The 16,245-nt window shown below is 42.9% G+C and overlaps 1 protein-coding gene across 1 annotated transcript in view; it reads left to right on the forward strand.

Moving 5' to 3' along the window:
- Positions 1–855: 855 nt before the first annotated feature.
- Positions 856–16,245, forward strand: part of DCBLD2 (discoidin, CUB and LCCL domain containing 2) — a 68,311-nt gene continuing 52,921 nt past the window's right edge. Inside the window, exons 1-2 of the mRNA XM_075063276.1 lie at positions 856–950; positions 6,585–6,823. Of these exons, the coding sequence (XP_074919377.1) occupies positions 856–950; positions 6,585–6,823 (334 nt within the window). The remainder of the gene's footprint in view (positions 951–6,584; positions 6,824–16,245) is intronic.

Below are 16,245 nucleotides of genomic sequence, written 5' to 3' on the forward strand. Positions count from 1 at the left end.
ACTAAGTTCTGCATACCTTGATACAGTTACACAGAATCATAGAAGTGTAGGATTGAAAGGGACCTTGAGAGGTCATCTAGTCCAGTCCCCTGCACTCAAGGCAGGACTTCGTAATAACTAGACCAAATGTATGCAGGTAACACCGCCTAATTAATTGGACTTTTGTGGTATATAAAATCTCTCATACATCAATGGAAGAAAAGACTCTGTAGTTTCTTCTTCCACTGGTATGTAATAGACTTTATGCAGCCATGTTTCCAGAGAGAATCTCATGTTGGCTTTGCATTGGGCAGTTTATGGCCCAGATAAAACTTGTTTTTGTAAACCATATCTGAAGCTGTTTTGGTCTCTTGCCATATACCTCCAAAAAAACAAGCCAAGACTTCAGATTTACAATACTGTCCAAATAATAAAAGCGAGTTAAGGAAAACCACAGGTTGCATGGACAAATGTAATGCAATGATTTGAACTATTGCAACTCACCTGAAGGGAACTGTGTCCCAGTGAATGTGATGCAGTCTGCCTTAGCAAACCCTTAACAAACATTAGCTAGCTAATTCTCAAAACAACTCTGTGAGGTAGGTAAGAGAAAGCATTAGGGTGACCAGATGTCCTAATTTTATAGGGACAGTCATGCTTTTTGGGTCTTTTTCTTATATAGGCTCCTATTACCCCCCACCCCAGTCCCAATTTTTCACATTTGTTGTCTGCTCATCCTATAAAGCATCTGTGGAATTGCTTCATCTACCACTGTAACGTAGTCAGTAGCTACCCTTTGGCTGGAATGCAGTAACTATAACAGTTTGACAGGAAATGCATAAGAATACTTTTCAAATTAAAACGTAGGGAGTAAGAATGGAACCATATGAGTTGGAGTTTGGCCAGGATACTATGGCCAGTACCTACATTGACCCTTCAACAGGAGAAGAGAGGAAACATGGAATCAGAAGGTTCTATGGCAGTAGAGTAGCCACTCTTTAGAATGTTGGGCTCCAGAAGTCCCATTTGAGGAGGTTGATGGATGGGAGGAAAGAGTGGCAGAAATCTTGGCTAACGGGGCTCTGAGGAGGGAAAGGTTCTGAGCTGAGGAATTTAACAATGATTCTTGTTTCCTCTCTCTCTCCCCAGACCCTGATAGGAAGGGGAGAGAATGAAACAGAAAGCACAAGTACAGAAGTCAGTCTACGACGGTGCTCCTGAACAGCTTTCCTGCAGCATAGTCATGCCTGCCTCCAGAAGCTCTGGCACTCTACACCCAATCCTGGATGTTACCCCTCACAAACAGATCATAGCCAGCTCTGGAATAACTATCATATACCAAGATGCTTCTATATAGCATTTGCAGTCAGCTTTAGCACAAGATCTGATGACTCAGCAAGCTGCTCTGGGAGGAGACAAATGCAGTTTTCCAAGCCATACACAACATGTGAACTTGAAACTGAACTTGGAGGCAACATAGGACACATCTACACTAGGTATTTCTAATTAATACAAGGCATCACATGATCCATTGTCTACAGCCAAACACTGAGGTACAACCGCATCTGCTCTAACCCCTCAGACGGAGACCAACACCTACAAAATCTCCACCAAGCATTCTCAAAACTACAATACCCGCACGAGGAAATAAGGAAACAGATCAACAGAGCCAGACGTGTATCCAGAAGCCTCCTACTGCAAGACAAACCCTCCTACTGCATAAGACCAATAACCACCCAGAAAGAAACGCAACAGCGACTCCACTGGCCATCATAGATCATAGAATCAAAAGTGTGGAAGGGACTCATGAGGTCATCTAGTTCAACCCCCTGCTAAAGCAGGACCATTTTCCCTAAACATAATCCAAGCCAGGGTTGATGGTCTAGGCCCGGACTTTAAATAGCTCTAAACGATCGGAGAATTCTAACCACCATCCCTAGGTAACCCATTCGCAATACTATCACCACTCTCCTAGTCAAAAGTTTTTTTCTAATACGCAGCTGCGACTTTCGCGCAACTGCAACTCTCAAACGATTGCCTCCTTGTTACTGTCTCCATCACCACTGAGAACAAAGCCTCGGCCTCCCCCCTCCACTTCCCCCTTGAGAGGCATCCCTTCTAAGTAGTTGAAGTTGCTATCAAATCCTCCCCTTAGTCTTACTCTTCTGCAGGCTAAATAAGCCCAGTTCCTTCAGTCTCATCTTCATAAGTCATTGTGCTAGTCCAGCCTCTAATCATTTTTGTAGCCTCCGCTGGACTCTCTCCAATGTTCACACGTCCTTTTGTAGTGTGGCACCCAAACTGGACACAATATTCCAGATGCTGCTCACCAGTGCCGAATAGAGTTGTGAATAATCACATCCCTCGATCTGCTGGCAACACTGCCTACTAAACAGCCCAGTATGCTATGTAGCCTTTGGCTACAATGAAGCACACTATAGGCTCTGTTCAACTTTCCATCTACCGTTAACCCAGATCCTTTTCTTCAGCACTGCTACTTACGCCAAACAGTCCCCAGCCTGTAGCAGTGCATGGGTTTTCGTCTAGTTGCAGGGACTTTGGCACTTGTCCTTGTTGAACTTCATAGGTTTCTGTGCCCACGTTCTCCAATTTGTCTAAGTCTCCCTGAACCTATCCCTGCCCTCCAGCTTGTCCACCACTTCCCCCAACTTGGTTCATCTGCAAATTTACTAATGTGCCAGCTATCCCATCATCTCAAGATCATTAATGAAGACATTGAATAGAACGGGCCCTAAGACAGACCCCTGGGGCACACCACTTTACTGGTTTTGCAACTATGAGAGTGTCCATTGATACCTTTACCGCGCTAGCCCTGTTGATTCAACCAGTTTCTATCACTTCACAGTCCATTCCTCAACCATACTTCCCTTAGTTTGCTGATGTTAGCAATGCTGTGGGGAACCGTGTCAAAAGTCCTTACTAAAGTTCAAGGTATACAAATCAACAGCTTTTGCCCCATCACAAGTCCATCATCTCATCGTAGAAAGCAATAGGTTGGTCAGAGCATGATTTACCTTGTTTGAATTCCTGCTGGACTGCTTCTGATCACCTTGTTTTCCCTCTAAGATGTTCAGATGGTTCCTTCAGCACCTGCTCCATAGTTTTCCAGGATTGGAGGTGAGACTGATTGTTCTGTAGTTCCCTGGATCTTTCTTTTTCCCTTCTTAAAGATAGGTACTATATTTGCTTTCTCCAGTCCTCGGGTACCTCTCTTGTCGCCATGAATTTTCAAAATATGGTCAACAGGCTCTGCAATCACATCAGCTAACTCCCTCAGCACGCCTCGGATGGCAGTTCGTCCGTGCCCATAGACTTGTGCACGTCTAACGTCTTTAAGTTATCCCTAACCTGACCTCTGTCACAATGGCTGCTCTCCTCCTCTCCTCTCTGCTTTCCCCAGTGTAGTAGTCTGCGGAGTTGATCCTGCCCATAAAGACTGTAAGTGAAGAAATGGAATTGAGTTACTTCAGCCTTTTCCTATCTTCCACACTAGGATACCTGCTCATTGAGTAAGGGACCTACCACCATCCCTAGTCCTCTCTTGTTGCTTACATACTTGTAAAAAACCCCTCTATTATCCTTCACATCACCTTCTTGTTTCAACTCAAAATGCCCTTTGGCCTTTCGGATTCTATCCCTGGCAGCGCCGAGCATAATCTTATATGCCTCCCCGTCATCTGTCCAAGCTTCCATTTTTTAAGCTATCCTTCTTTTGCCTTACAGCTCACCACGAGTTCCCTGCTAAAGCCATGCTGGCACTTTTACGCTTTGCTATCTTTCTGCCCACATCGGCTATGGTTATTTTCCTGCTGCTCTTAGCATCGGTTTCTTTAAAAAACTGCCAGCTCTCCTGGACACCATCCCTTCAGTCAGTTCCAGGAATTCCTGCCCATCATTCTCTAAGGGAGCTGAAATCACTTTTCTTGAATCCAGGTTTTGCGTTCTGCTTCTCTCCTTCCTTCCTTTGACCAGGTTCTGAACTCTACATGTTCATGATCACTGCTGCCCAGGTTGCCGTTCACCCTTTATCTTCCCCGATCAACGCTTCTCTGTTTGTAGCAGTGAGGTCGAGAGGCGCAAGGCCCCTCGTTGGTTCCCCCAGCATTTGTACCAGGAAGTTGTCCTCAGCGATCTCCAAAAATTCCTGGATTGCCTGTGCACTGCTGTGATTTCTCTCCCAGCAAGATATCAGGATAATTGAAATTTCCCATGAGAACCAGGGCTTATCTACAGACTTCTGCTAGTTGTCTGGTAAAAGCCTCATCCACCTCTTCTTTACTGTCTGGTGGTCTGTAGCAAACCCACCATAACATCCCCCTGGACATTCCCTCTAAATAACCAAAGACTTTCAACTGCCTCATTTCCAGTTTTATCTCTCTTCTTCATCTGACGAAGTGGGTATTCACCCACGAAAGCTCATGATCCAAAACGTCTGTTAGTCTATAAGGTGCCACAGGATTCTCTGCTGCTTTTACAGATTCAGACTAACACGGCTACCCCTCTGATATTTCCCAAAGTGCGCTGCCCAGAACTGGACACAGTACTCCAGTTGAGACCTTAGTGCTGAATAGAGTGGAAGAAATACTTCTTGTGATTTGCTTACAACACTCCTGCTAATACATCCCAGAATGATCATATTACATTGTTGACTTGTATTTAGTTTGTGATCATCTATAAATCCCAGATCCTTTTCTGCAATACTTCTTCCTAGGCAGTCATTTCTCATTTTGTATTTGTGCAATAATTATTCCTTCCTAAGTATGATACTTTGCATTTTTCTTTATTGAATTTCATCCTATTTATTTCAGACTATTTCTCTAGTATGTCAAGATCATTTTGAATTCTAATCCTGTCCTCCAAAGTGCTTGCAACCTCTCGCAGCTTCCTATCATCTGCAAATTTTATCAGTGTACATTCTGTGCCATTATCCAAATCATTTATGATGGTATTGAACAGAATCAGACCCAGGACTGATCCTGCGGGACCCCACTCAATAGCTTGATTATGATCCATTGATAACTACTTATTGAGTGTGCTTTTCCAACCAGTTGTGCACCCATCTTATGGTAGGTTTGTCTAGGCTACATTAATCCAATCTAGTAAGACTATCTGTAATGGAACATGTAAGCAGTTATATCTTGGAAACAAATGCTACACTGATAGTTTTGATACACTCCTTTTTGAAAGCTGAGCATTACCAGTAGAAGTTGGTTCACTCCCTGACACTCTCTAACTGGATGAATTTCTTGGATGCAGAGGTGTTGCCTATAAGGCAAAACAAAAACAGTGGTGTTAAAAACATCAAATGAATTTTTTCTTTCATTGAGGGATATGCAAATCAAAGTGCACATGTTGAGCAGTTTCTTATCACTCATGATATTTTTTTATCCCATGGAGTACTTTGAGGGTGCATTTTCTCCAAATATGTTTTTTTTCCCCATTTTGGGGAATGAAGTCTAGTGTGTTGCCAACTATTATATTTCTCATGATCTTTTGTGTTTTTCCTAAAGGCCCAGCTCCTGGAGTCACATGATTAGGTTAAACTTTCAGCTTTAATTATTTTAAAGGTAAGTTTGTAGCCCTTGTGGTTGCAGAACAATGGTTATAAACATGAATCCTAAAGGCTCAAAAACCAGAAGGCAAATAACAAGAATGGACAATTTAATACAGCATGATTCCTAAGCCAATCACAATTTTTGAATCATGATTCATGATTTTTGAACACTTGGGATTTGCAATGTTGAGTCCAGTTCTCTTCTCATGCAGATGTTTATGTGGCCGCACATTCATATTTTTCTGGGGAAAAAATGAGAAATATTCTTTGTCACAATATGGAAAATTTAAAGGGCATGTGTAAGGCACAGATGAGTGTGGATGGAGGAGACTTTTTATTCCATAGGAGTGTTTGGCCTCAGAGGCCTTTGAATCAGGTTAGGCTACCCTGAGACATACACATTTTTAAATTTAGGGCATGTATTATGAGCTCTTGGAGCAGTAACGTGTGTCCCTTTGCCTGTCTAGGTCTGGTGGACATCCGATCAGATGGTGATTTGAGGTTTTGTGACCCAAGTAGATGTTTTGGGACTTCTCAAGGACAACATAGGGAGAGAGCAGGAGCAGCAACTATAGGAGTGCAGCTACTTTAATGGGGTTCACAGTGACAAATTGACTGAAGCCAAGTCTCTTTTGCTGGCATGTTGTCTGGGTTTCCTTTCCTACGTTGCCTTCCGTCTGTGATGTATTTCTGCATTGGGGGGTGTTGGCAGGGGGAACACGCGTTAGTATCTTTTTGGTCTCTGTTAACGTTTGCGGGGTGGAAAGTTGTGGGTCTGTCTGGGGGGATTCCTGGTGTGTGTGTGTTTTGTGGTTTAGGTTAGGGTTTTTCTAACGAACACCACGTTGGAGGGGGGTGAGGGGTTTTTACTTTTCCGTGGCGCCTCCCCACCCCCGCTGCGTGTGTGTGTGTGTGTGTGTGTGTGTGGAGTGGGGCACTGGGGAGCGCCGCAGCCCCAGACTCAGAGACCGGCAGGAGGGGGCGGCCGGGGTCGGAGCCGCAGACCCGGAAGCGGTTGCGCCCCTGGTAGGGGGCGGTGCGCGGGCTCGGCGCGCAGGCGGAGGGCACCCGGGGCGTGCCGCGGCTGGTGCCATCGGCGGCCGCGGGGCAGGGACGGCGCGGCCCGCGGATGCACGGGCGGCCCCACCCGGCGGGCGCGCTGGAGACGCCGCGGGCATGGTACCCGAGCGCCGCTCCCGCGGGCCCGCCGTCCGCCCGCCGCGCTGCTCCTGTTGCTGCTGCAGCTGCGGGGCGCCGGGGCGCAGAAAGGTGCGTGTGAGCGCGGGACTGACGGACCCCCCCGCTGGGGGATGGGTTTGCCGGGGGGGTGAGAGGCAGGGACACCCCCCCCACTCCTCCAGGAATCCTCAGCGCCCGGAGCCGGGTGTTTACCCTCCGCCCCCGGGGTAAAGGGGGGAACCAGGGGCGGTGTCATGTAGGCAGCCCGCAAATCTCCGGGGCATCTGGCGGGGTAACTGCCCAGGCGAGAGCTTGTGCCCCCCGCCCCGCCCTGTCCCAACCCCCAAGGCTGCCCCCATCCCCACTTCTGCAAATAAAGGGGGAAAGAGGTGTCCAGTGTCTGTAACCCCCGCTCTGGGGTCCTCATCGCTACTCGAGAGGGGTCTGGTGTCCTCAGTCTCAAGTCCTAGAGATTTGTCACCCCACACAGCCCTGTGTAGTGGGGATGGAGAAGAGGGGATGCCTGGTGCTCCCTCTTCCTAATCTCAGGTTCCATGAGAGTAGTGATCATCGCTATGGGAGGAGATGTAACGCCCCCCCCCCCATTACCCATCAGTCACTGAGTTGTTCCCCCCAAGATAAGCGAGGGAGGTGGGGAAATGCCTCCAGACTTGTCCTAATGTGGGACGAATTTGGCTTCAGTTGTATCATTTTAATGTTGCTTCAGCCCAAATTAAAAGTTGAGGTGGGAGACTTTCACACAAGCGGGATGCATGTAGGAGGATGGTAAATGAAAGTATAGGGAGATGCCTTCCAGGGTTTGGGGAGCAGGAATCTGTTGGCTCCTGTGTTTGCATCATATTGTTGTGTGTGATTTCCTGGTGTGTTCTTTTTCTGAATTGCATGTTACTGTATTTCTGAGGTGATTTCAAGAAACATTGGAAAATGCAAGTTCAGGAGCTGGTGGGTAAAAGGGCAATACTAATGTTGGGGTGGTGTGTATATTTGAAATGTGATTCCTGTGGGATCTTCAGTATATTGACAACAACTTGCAGGTTTTTTTCTTTCCACAATGTGTGCAAACTGGGATCAGCTAGAAGGCAGGAGTTAAGAGTGGTTAATTTATAAAACTAGAGTTAGATGCTAGAGATATGTAACAAAATGTGTACAGGGGTAAAAGGGATATCTTTGGCAGAATAGCCATAAAATGCACAATTCTTCTAGGAAAGTTGATGAAATGTCTCCTTTTTTCATGAAATAACTCACTGCACACTTGTGTGTGCTGAAATTTACAAGGCAACATTTGGTCTTTTGACAATGGTGAAAGAACCGGGAGTGTAAAATTAACTATCACTTTGATTCTATGCTAGAAAAAAATTGCTGAAGGGAATCATTACCATCTTAAAAATCTCCATTCTGTACCTACGATTGTAAATAAGAGATTTGAGAAAAAAATATTTTTCAGTTTACTCTGCTTCTGACTGCACATTAGAAATAATGATGCTGACTGTACACAGTTTTCTCTGTTTTTGCTTATCTTTCAGATGGTAACACAGAAGAAAACATTTTTGAAAATTGTAAACTACAGAGGGACTCAAAGACAGTAATAGTGTTAATGTACATTTAACTCATTTTTTAACCTGTATCAAAAGTTGCACAAACTGTAGTCTACAGAACATAGTAACCACACAGTTCAGCCTTTCCACCTTGTTTCCAGCTAACTGCATGAAAAGAAATTAAAAATACGCTACTTCCTATGTAAAAGTAACACTAGTAGAAAGCAATTGCCATAGTAGCCGCAGGAATGCCACATTGTGAATGGGAAAGCTGTTGATCCACAAGACAAACTCTTTAAGATGTCCATCCATGAAAAGGTACACTAGCTTTCAAGTTGATGGTGTCCTTTGAAATCACACATTTTTCCTAAATTCACATGTTTCTGTGAGGAGAGAACTAGATTAAATGGCAAATTTTGTTTAAAAGGGCAGTAAAAGGGAAGGTTGTTCTGAAGTTTTGTGGCCCCAGTGTTGCTGAATTCAGTGCTGTTCAATATGAGTGATTGTAGAAAAGTGAGATATGTGTTATATTGTTTCTTTGCGAAAAATATTCTTCAGGTTTTTTGGGCAAAGATTAACATCAGTCTGTTTCTAGGGGTGGAGGGTGGAGAGCCTGTTTTATTAAAAGCTATAATAGTCCTATTTTGTTAAAGAGTCTCAGAGTAAGATAAAACACTTCCTTCCTATGTAATCCATGAAAAATTCTATGCAAAACACATGAGAAACTATTATATGCAAAGCGCACAAAATGTTTAAAAGAACGTTATTGAGATTGCAAAGACTAGCACAAAAAAGTCAGGAAATGCCTATGTAATCTTAATTCAGCCCCCTTGTGCATATGCATTATGATGCAGTCTTTAATTACATGCTCTTACTGTTTTTTTCAATGGATTTGTGCCTCATTCATTGTTCAGAATGGACAGTGCTCACTTTATAAGAAACTGTTCACTATTTTTTTGTGTCATTGTTCAGTGTGTGGCCCTAGATTTTCTAATCTGCACAAACCCTGCTCTGAAGATAGCATGATTAATTTCCTCAAGGACTTTTCTGTGGTGGTCATAACTATAATTTCAAAGTGCTTGAAAAATATTAATTATCTTCACAGCATCCCAATGAAGTGAACGGGTGCTATGATGGCCCAGAGGAGTAAGATTAAAAGTTTCCCCAATTTGAGACACTAGGATCTGATTTTTCAGAGTACTTTGTGTTATATAGCATTTTATACATTCAGAGCACAGCTTCCATTGACTTCATTTGCAGATGTGAATGCTTCTGCTAATCAGGCCGCAGGGTCTCAAGTCAGGCATGCATAAAGTGAAGAACACACAAACAGTGACCCACTGCCTTAACCACGAGACCATCCTTTCTGTCCTGCAGTCCTCTGCCTCATTCACTATACACCTTCTGACTCATTCAACAAAGAGGAAGGGGTCCTACAGACAACAGCCTTCTTCATTACACAGTCCTGATTCATCCCCAGTGCAGGTACATCCTGTGCACTCAATGAGGCAGGGGTCCTGTAGAAAAAATAGTACGTGATCATGTTGTTAAAGACTGTCGTTATGCATATGCACAAGGGGACTGATTTAAGGTTGCACAGTTTACTCACTTAACTTTTGAGTGCTTGACTTTGCGAGCTTAGTAATGTTCTTTTAACATTTTTTGTACCTGTAATTTCCTAGGTTAAAAATAAAACTAACCCTGAAAAAACAAATTCCATCATGTGCCATCATATTGACACTCACATGTCCTGAATCTTTAGATCCACTCATGGCCCTCTGCCACTTGAGCGGATAGCAATAGTAATTTGTCATCTTCTAGACCAGAATGAGACACTTTGCCATTGAGTTTCATGGATATTTGCTGACAGCAGAAGAATGGTGAGAATCAGTAATTTTTAGTTCCATTACAGCTGTGGAGAGAAGTGTGTTCTATTGGGTACAGACTCTTCTGCCATTCCCTCCAAACTTGACTTTTCCTGTGCCTCCCCACATTCCATTCCTTTTTGCTCTCCCTTCCCCCCAGTTCCATTCTCCTCACATAGTCAGTCTCACTCCTCAGGCTTTGCCTCCCCATTGCAGTCTCCTTGCCTAGCCAATCCTAGCCCCTTAGTCTCAACTCCCCATCACAGTGTCAGTCTCCTGTTCCCTCCCTGAGCCCAGTCTCCACTACTGCCTGGTATTTTGTGGCTCCTCTGCCTATCTGTGCCTCTCCTCCTCCTCTGGTGCCCCCAACCCCACTGGCTCCCAGTCTCCCTTGTCTAATCTTAGTGTCTTGTTTTCCCCCCTCGTACCCCCACCAGTTTCTTCTCCCAGTTCTTCCCATACACCTGGCCTCTCATCATGTCTGTCTTTCCTTTCCCATACCTCGTTCCCTTTCCCACCCTATTGCCTAGCTGTTCCCAGTTTCCTTGTTTTCCCCCGGGCCAACCTCTAGTCCCTGTCTCCCCATTCCTCCCGTCCTCCCCCTCCAGCTCCTAGGCCCAGTTTACTCCCCAAGGTCTGGCTCTTGTCCTATCTACAGTTGAATCAGGCAGCTTCTTCTTCCCTGCTGCCTGGGCCCAGCAAGGGAGTCATTGAGAGCACAGGAGACACAGTTTCCCCTGCTCTTGAGTTCTGATGCCTGGCTTTGGCTCAGCTCCCAGCAGTCCAAAGCTGGAGTTGCAGGGAAAGTCCTGCTTAGGCCCAGGCTGGGGCTTACCCAAGGCAGATGGAAGCTTCAAGGAATTTAGCTGTGAAGCTCTGGCAAGTCTTGACTGACCATGTGAAAACTGGGATTTTTCAAAGACAACAACTTATCCACCTTTGGGTGGATTTTCGTGGGAATGGCAAAAGGTACATTCTGGACAGAGAGGTTGCCCCTTGGCAAATTTCAAGTTGCTGCTCCAACGTATGGGGCTGGTAGAACTTCTCGAAGGAAATGTCTCAAGAATTGTTTAACATGAGCAAAACAACATATCATGCAATCATAGAATATCAGGGTTGGAAGGGACCTTGGGAAGTCATCTACTCCAACCCCCTAGTCTCATTCTCAGAAATGGCAAAAAAGTTTTGTCTGAAGTCTTCCAAAAAAAATCAGCCTGAGGCAAATACCCAGAACAAAATATTTCAGCAACTGAAAACAGAGTTTTATAGTGGGAAGTGCTGGGCAACCTTAATAATGGGTTGTGCTGCCAGTCCCACCTATAATAATTTGAACAAGATTTGATAGTTTCCCAGTGTGTTTCCAGTATAATCATATACAAAGAAACAAAAGGTAAAGTATGCATGCCATCTTGTAACGTTTTTCATTCAACATGGAAGAATGTACATTATAGATTGCCCACGTTTTAATCAGTATGACAGCAGTTATAAAATACTCAAAAGCATCATAATCTTATTCCACAAATAAGAAATATTACCAATTGCTAGAAAGCTCTTGTGTGTTCTTGGCTGTGTTTGAGCTCTGCTCTCACTTAAGTTTCTTCCACATTCTCAGTAACAATCAAAAATTAACATACCATTTTTTGTCTTATGGACTTTCTGGTCAGCTATCATACATTTGTAAAACAGTCTGCTGTTTGACATGTTATAAACATAATAGCAATGGATTCCTCACTAATTCCTCATTATCTAACACACAGTTTCTCAAATTACTTTGTAGTGAGGACCATATTTTAATACAGAATGTCTCTTGGATCACCACTTATTCTATTCACAGTTGTGCAGACCAACTCCCTTTGCTCTTGTGATTATATAACATCCTTGGGGCAACGATAGCAGTTGCTTACATGGAAAAGTAATATTGGGAAAGTATCTAATGTATTTTTTAGCTGCTTTTAATGCCATTTAGCAGCTGGAAATGAGAGAGAGAGCGCGCCAGCATCATGTAATCAGCCAGCTCTCCGTGGACCTCATCTTGGGAACTTCTGCACTTAACAGATGTTCAGCTATTGTCTTATACTCAGTGTGGCCTATTCATCAGTTAAACCTAAGTTATTTTGGCAGTCCGGTAACAAAACAACCAAGTGAGAAAAGGACGATGCTTACTTTTTTTTCAACATAGAAATTCAGAAGTGTTTCAGTAGCTTGGAATTTATTTAGATTGTTAGGGTAAGGGCCTTCTCTGCTTTTTATTAATAAAGCAACTCGTACAGTTTGGCTGATGTGTAGTGGAGGTATCTGTAGTGACTCCATACTTAAGGTTGTGTTGTAATTTACACTTAAAGCTATTGGTTTTTTTCCTTTGAATTTAGACTCCAAATTTGACAGAAAAATGGTTGAGGATAATTGAATTTTCTTTCTATTTTTTTTTTCAATAAAATCTTTAACTCTTGGAGATGAAACATCTTAAAATCTACCTCTTTGAAATTTAGCGCACCCCCCCCCCTTTATGTTTTCTTCTAAATTATCATAACCACCAAAATGCCAAACTTCAAAAATACGTATTTGGATATAAGCTATTTTGAAATTTCAAAATCAAACACATGAAGAATTATTTCCCTTTACTTCTTATTAACCAGGGCATGAAAAATCCACTTATTCAAATATCCATGATGACTATGAATCTTCCCAGGATGCGTGTCATTGACTTCAGAATGGTCTAATCTTGTATTTAAAAGAAAAAATAAGATTCTCGCCCCTATGGTTGAAAAAATGACCATCCAAATTTGAGCACTTAAGTTAAAAGCAATGCAGCAATGTCATCCCAAGCCTGCAGAGAGACAGCTCAACTGACGCCACTGGTGTTGTGTTACAGAGGAGCTCCTGTGGCTGCTGCTGCTGTTAATCAGCCAGTGTGAGCGGGCTGGCTGCCACTGGGGGATACCCTCAAGCTTCCTGGAGAAGGGGGCAGTAGAGGAGTACTTCCCCTTGGAGTAGAGTAATGTCCAGTGTAGATTGATTTAAATCAATGTAGCAGGAAAACTTGAATTAAATAGTCAGATTTTTAATCTTGTTTTGCATATGTACTTCTTTGTTTTTATAAAGAAAGATTGATTCTTGTTGTTTGGTAAACATTACAAAGTGCTGATTTGCAACTAAATACAGCCTTTCTACTAAATTTGGTACTACTTTTTGCTAACAAAGAGGATACATTATACCTATACATTTAAACACTTACTTAGCTTCGCATACGTTTATTCAAATACTTAATTTTTCATTGTTGTTATGTTAAAAAGTAGAGAATGATGCATTTCTTATTTACTAGACCATGAATGTTTTAGTTGTAATTTGTGTGAAGTGGAATTTGGATAAAAATTTTAATTGAATAAATAATCTGCAAAAACAGCATTTTAAAATGTATTATTAGCTAAAGAAAACTACCTTACATGTGCTAGATAAATAAGGTTGATCAAAACATGTTTTATATTTAAAACTAACTGATTTATTAAACAGAGAAAGTATTATCAGTAGTCAGTGAATTGAAACTGATTGTTTCTGCTCACCACATCCTTTAAGATTTCAGAATTAGTAGATCTCATCCTCTCACACCTAGTTTTTATTCATATCATGAAAGAGGGAAACAAACTTTCCTGCTTTTTCAGTTGGTTTCTGAACTTTGAATGAACTAGGCATTGGACTGAACTAGTTGAATAACCTCAAATGAAGACAGTATCCTGTCTGCATCTGCAGAAGAGGCTACTGTTGTCAAAAGCTGGTTTAGCATTTTAGTAAACTCCGGCTCCAGGTGCTTAACCTGCAACTTACACTAGTTCAGTGGTTTGACTTCTTTAAAATGGTTAGCAAATGTACTGCTTAATATTAATTATTTAATTTAAATGATTGTAATAGATTATAGTAAGTTTAAGCCTTAACATAAATTGTGGCCATTTCAAATTTAATTATATCATTTTTTAAAATGAATCAGTATTCAATTTAAATAGAGTCTGGGTTTTTTTAAAACAAAATTTAAATAATTGATTTGTATCTACTCTGTAGGGTTCCCAACAAGCCAGATAGCAGACTGTGTGTGGCTACTTCCTGCGGCTACCCAGTAAAGATCTACTAGGGTGACAGAAAGGACTTCTATAGAGCCTTTTGCACGGGTGGCAGTGGCAAGCGGCCACACCCATGCAAGAACCCTCTGCTAAGGTGGAAGGCAGGTCCCTTCCTGTTGCTTGTCCTCAAGTTGGTTGGGGCTTCCCTGCTCCTCACACCATTGCTTTCTCCCTGGTTGGACTAGGATCTGGTCCAGGAAGAAAACTTTCATCTTCTATTATACCAACAAAGGACTGTGTGTTTGGACAGAATAAAATTTATTGAAGGGAGGAGGGGCTTGTCCAGTATTAATCTGTTTGTCTGTATGTGTGGTGTTGGGGAGCATACATTCTTTTTGTGGGTGAGAGGACAACACTAATGTATTTGATATTTGTATGGCGCCTCTGGCAATAATTAGGAGTACAATCTTCAGCCGTCAGGAGAGTCTGCTCTTTGGGCCCAAGATTTTGGGGATACCTAATCAGGATGGAGTGTAGCTCAGATATTCGGCTTGGCAAGTAGCCTTATCCTTGTTCTTGAAGGTATTGGGTGAATTTTTCAAGTCCTGGTCATAAACTTGGCAGAACTGCATTAGGTTAACTGACAGAGCTGCTGATATCCATCAGCTAATTCTGTTTTGACTCTGCCTGTCTTACTCACCACCTGTGTCTTGTACATACTCTGGTGAGACATGCTGGATAGCAGGGTTATGGGATGAGGGGGAGGGATGGAGCTTTGAGGAAGTGGAGTAATAGTGTGGTTAGCAAGGCTGTGCAAGAGTCCTGGGGAGGAACAAGTTTGTATTTGGAGGCTATGGTAGAAGGGACTATGGAAGAGGATCCCAGTTCTCCTTTTGTGGCACTTGAAGGGCTCCCCTGGTACTTCTGGTCTGTCTCTGGCATGCTGAAGCAGCAGCTCTATGGGCGCGCTTTACTCACTGATGCTGGAAATTTCAGAAGAGGCGCCTTTTAAGAGCAGGAATTATAATTGAGTACTTTTCCTTTTCCTTTTCCAGTTAGTGGTAGCCATATTGGAGATTTCTGAGGTGGTGAATAGAAAACGTGTGTTCTATAGGCCCCTTTTGTCTAGGAGATCCCTCCTCCAAGTAGTGATCCAACCCAGCCCTACTCATCTTTTGAGGCCAGATGAGATCAGACCTCACTAGTTTAGCACAGTCTTCTTTAAAATATTCATCAACTACTACTTCATTTATAACTTCTTGCGATTCTCCTAATTAATCCCAGGATGCATTTTACAGTCAATATAAATGATATAGCAAATGTATACTTTACATCCACAACTCAAAATGTTAAATCAAACTATTGAGTTATGCTCAAATGAAGTAAGTGAAAACATTCTTAATTTTTTTTGGTCACTGTTGCCCTATATCACCTAAGTCATTTGACCTTTGAAAACCTAATTTCCCTCCAGTCTGTTAGTGGCATTGCCTGGGCTGACTTTTGCAGCCTTCTTTATACTAATAACATGAATCAGCATTTCCCAGATTTTGAAAGCTGAGCCCTCCCCTTTGGGAAAATGGAAATAATCACCCATCCTTTGCAACCCCACCATGTGCCCTACACTTGGGATAATTCTTGTGTAGATCTTCGTAATATGATTACTACTCATTTGTTACGCATTTTAAGCATGAAATAGCTAACAATGATGACATTTAAAGTATCATTGGCATCTGTGATAGCATCCACCAGTATCAATGTGGGCTGGTCAGGAAGCTGCATGACGCTTGCATCTTTAAGAACACAGGACTGCTCAGAAAGCTACGAACAGGGATTTTATTTCTAATTGGTGATGTAGAAATGCCAGTCGGGATCCTGGGGACCCAGCCTACCCTTTGCTCCCCTAGCTTATGAAGCTGTAGGCTCACCAACTTGACAGCATCATGGAATGATTCAACTACTGACTTGGCTGGTGCAGAATGACAGTTGAATGCACTTTTGTTGGATTAAAAGGACACTGGTATTGTTTACGTACAAGACTG

Source organism: Chelonoidis abingdonii, chromosome 1 (genome assembly GCF_003597395.2).
Source record: "Chelonoidis abingdonii isolate Lonesome George chromosome 1, CheloAbing_2.0, whole genome shotgun sequence".
Taxonomy (NCBI): domain Eukaryota; kingdom Metazoa; phylum Chordata; order Testudines; family Testudinidae; genus Chelonoidis; species Chelonoidis abingdonii.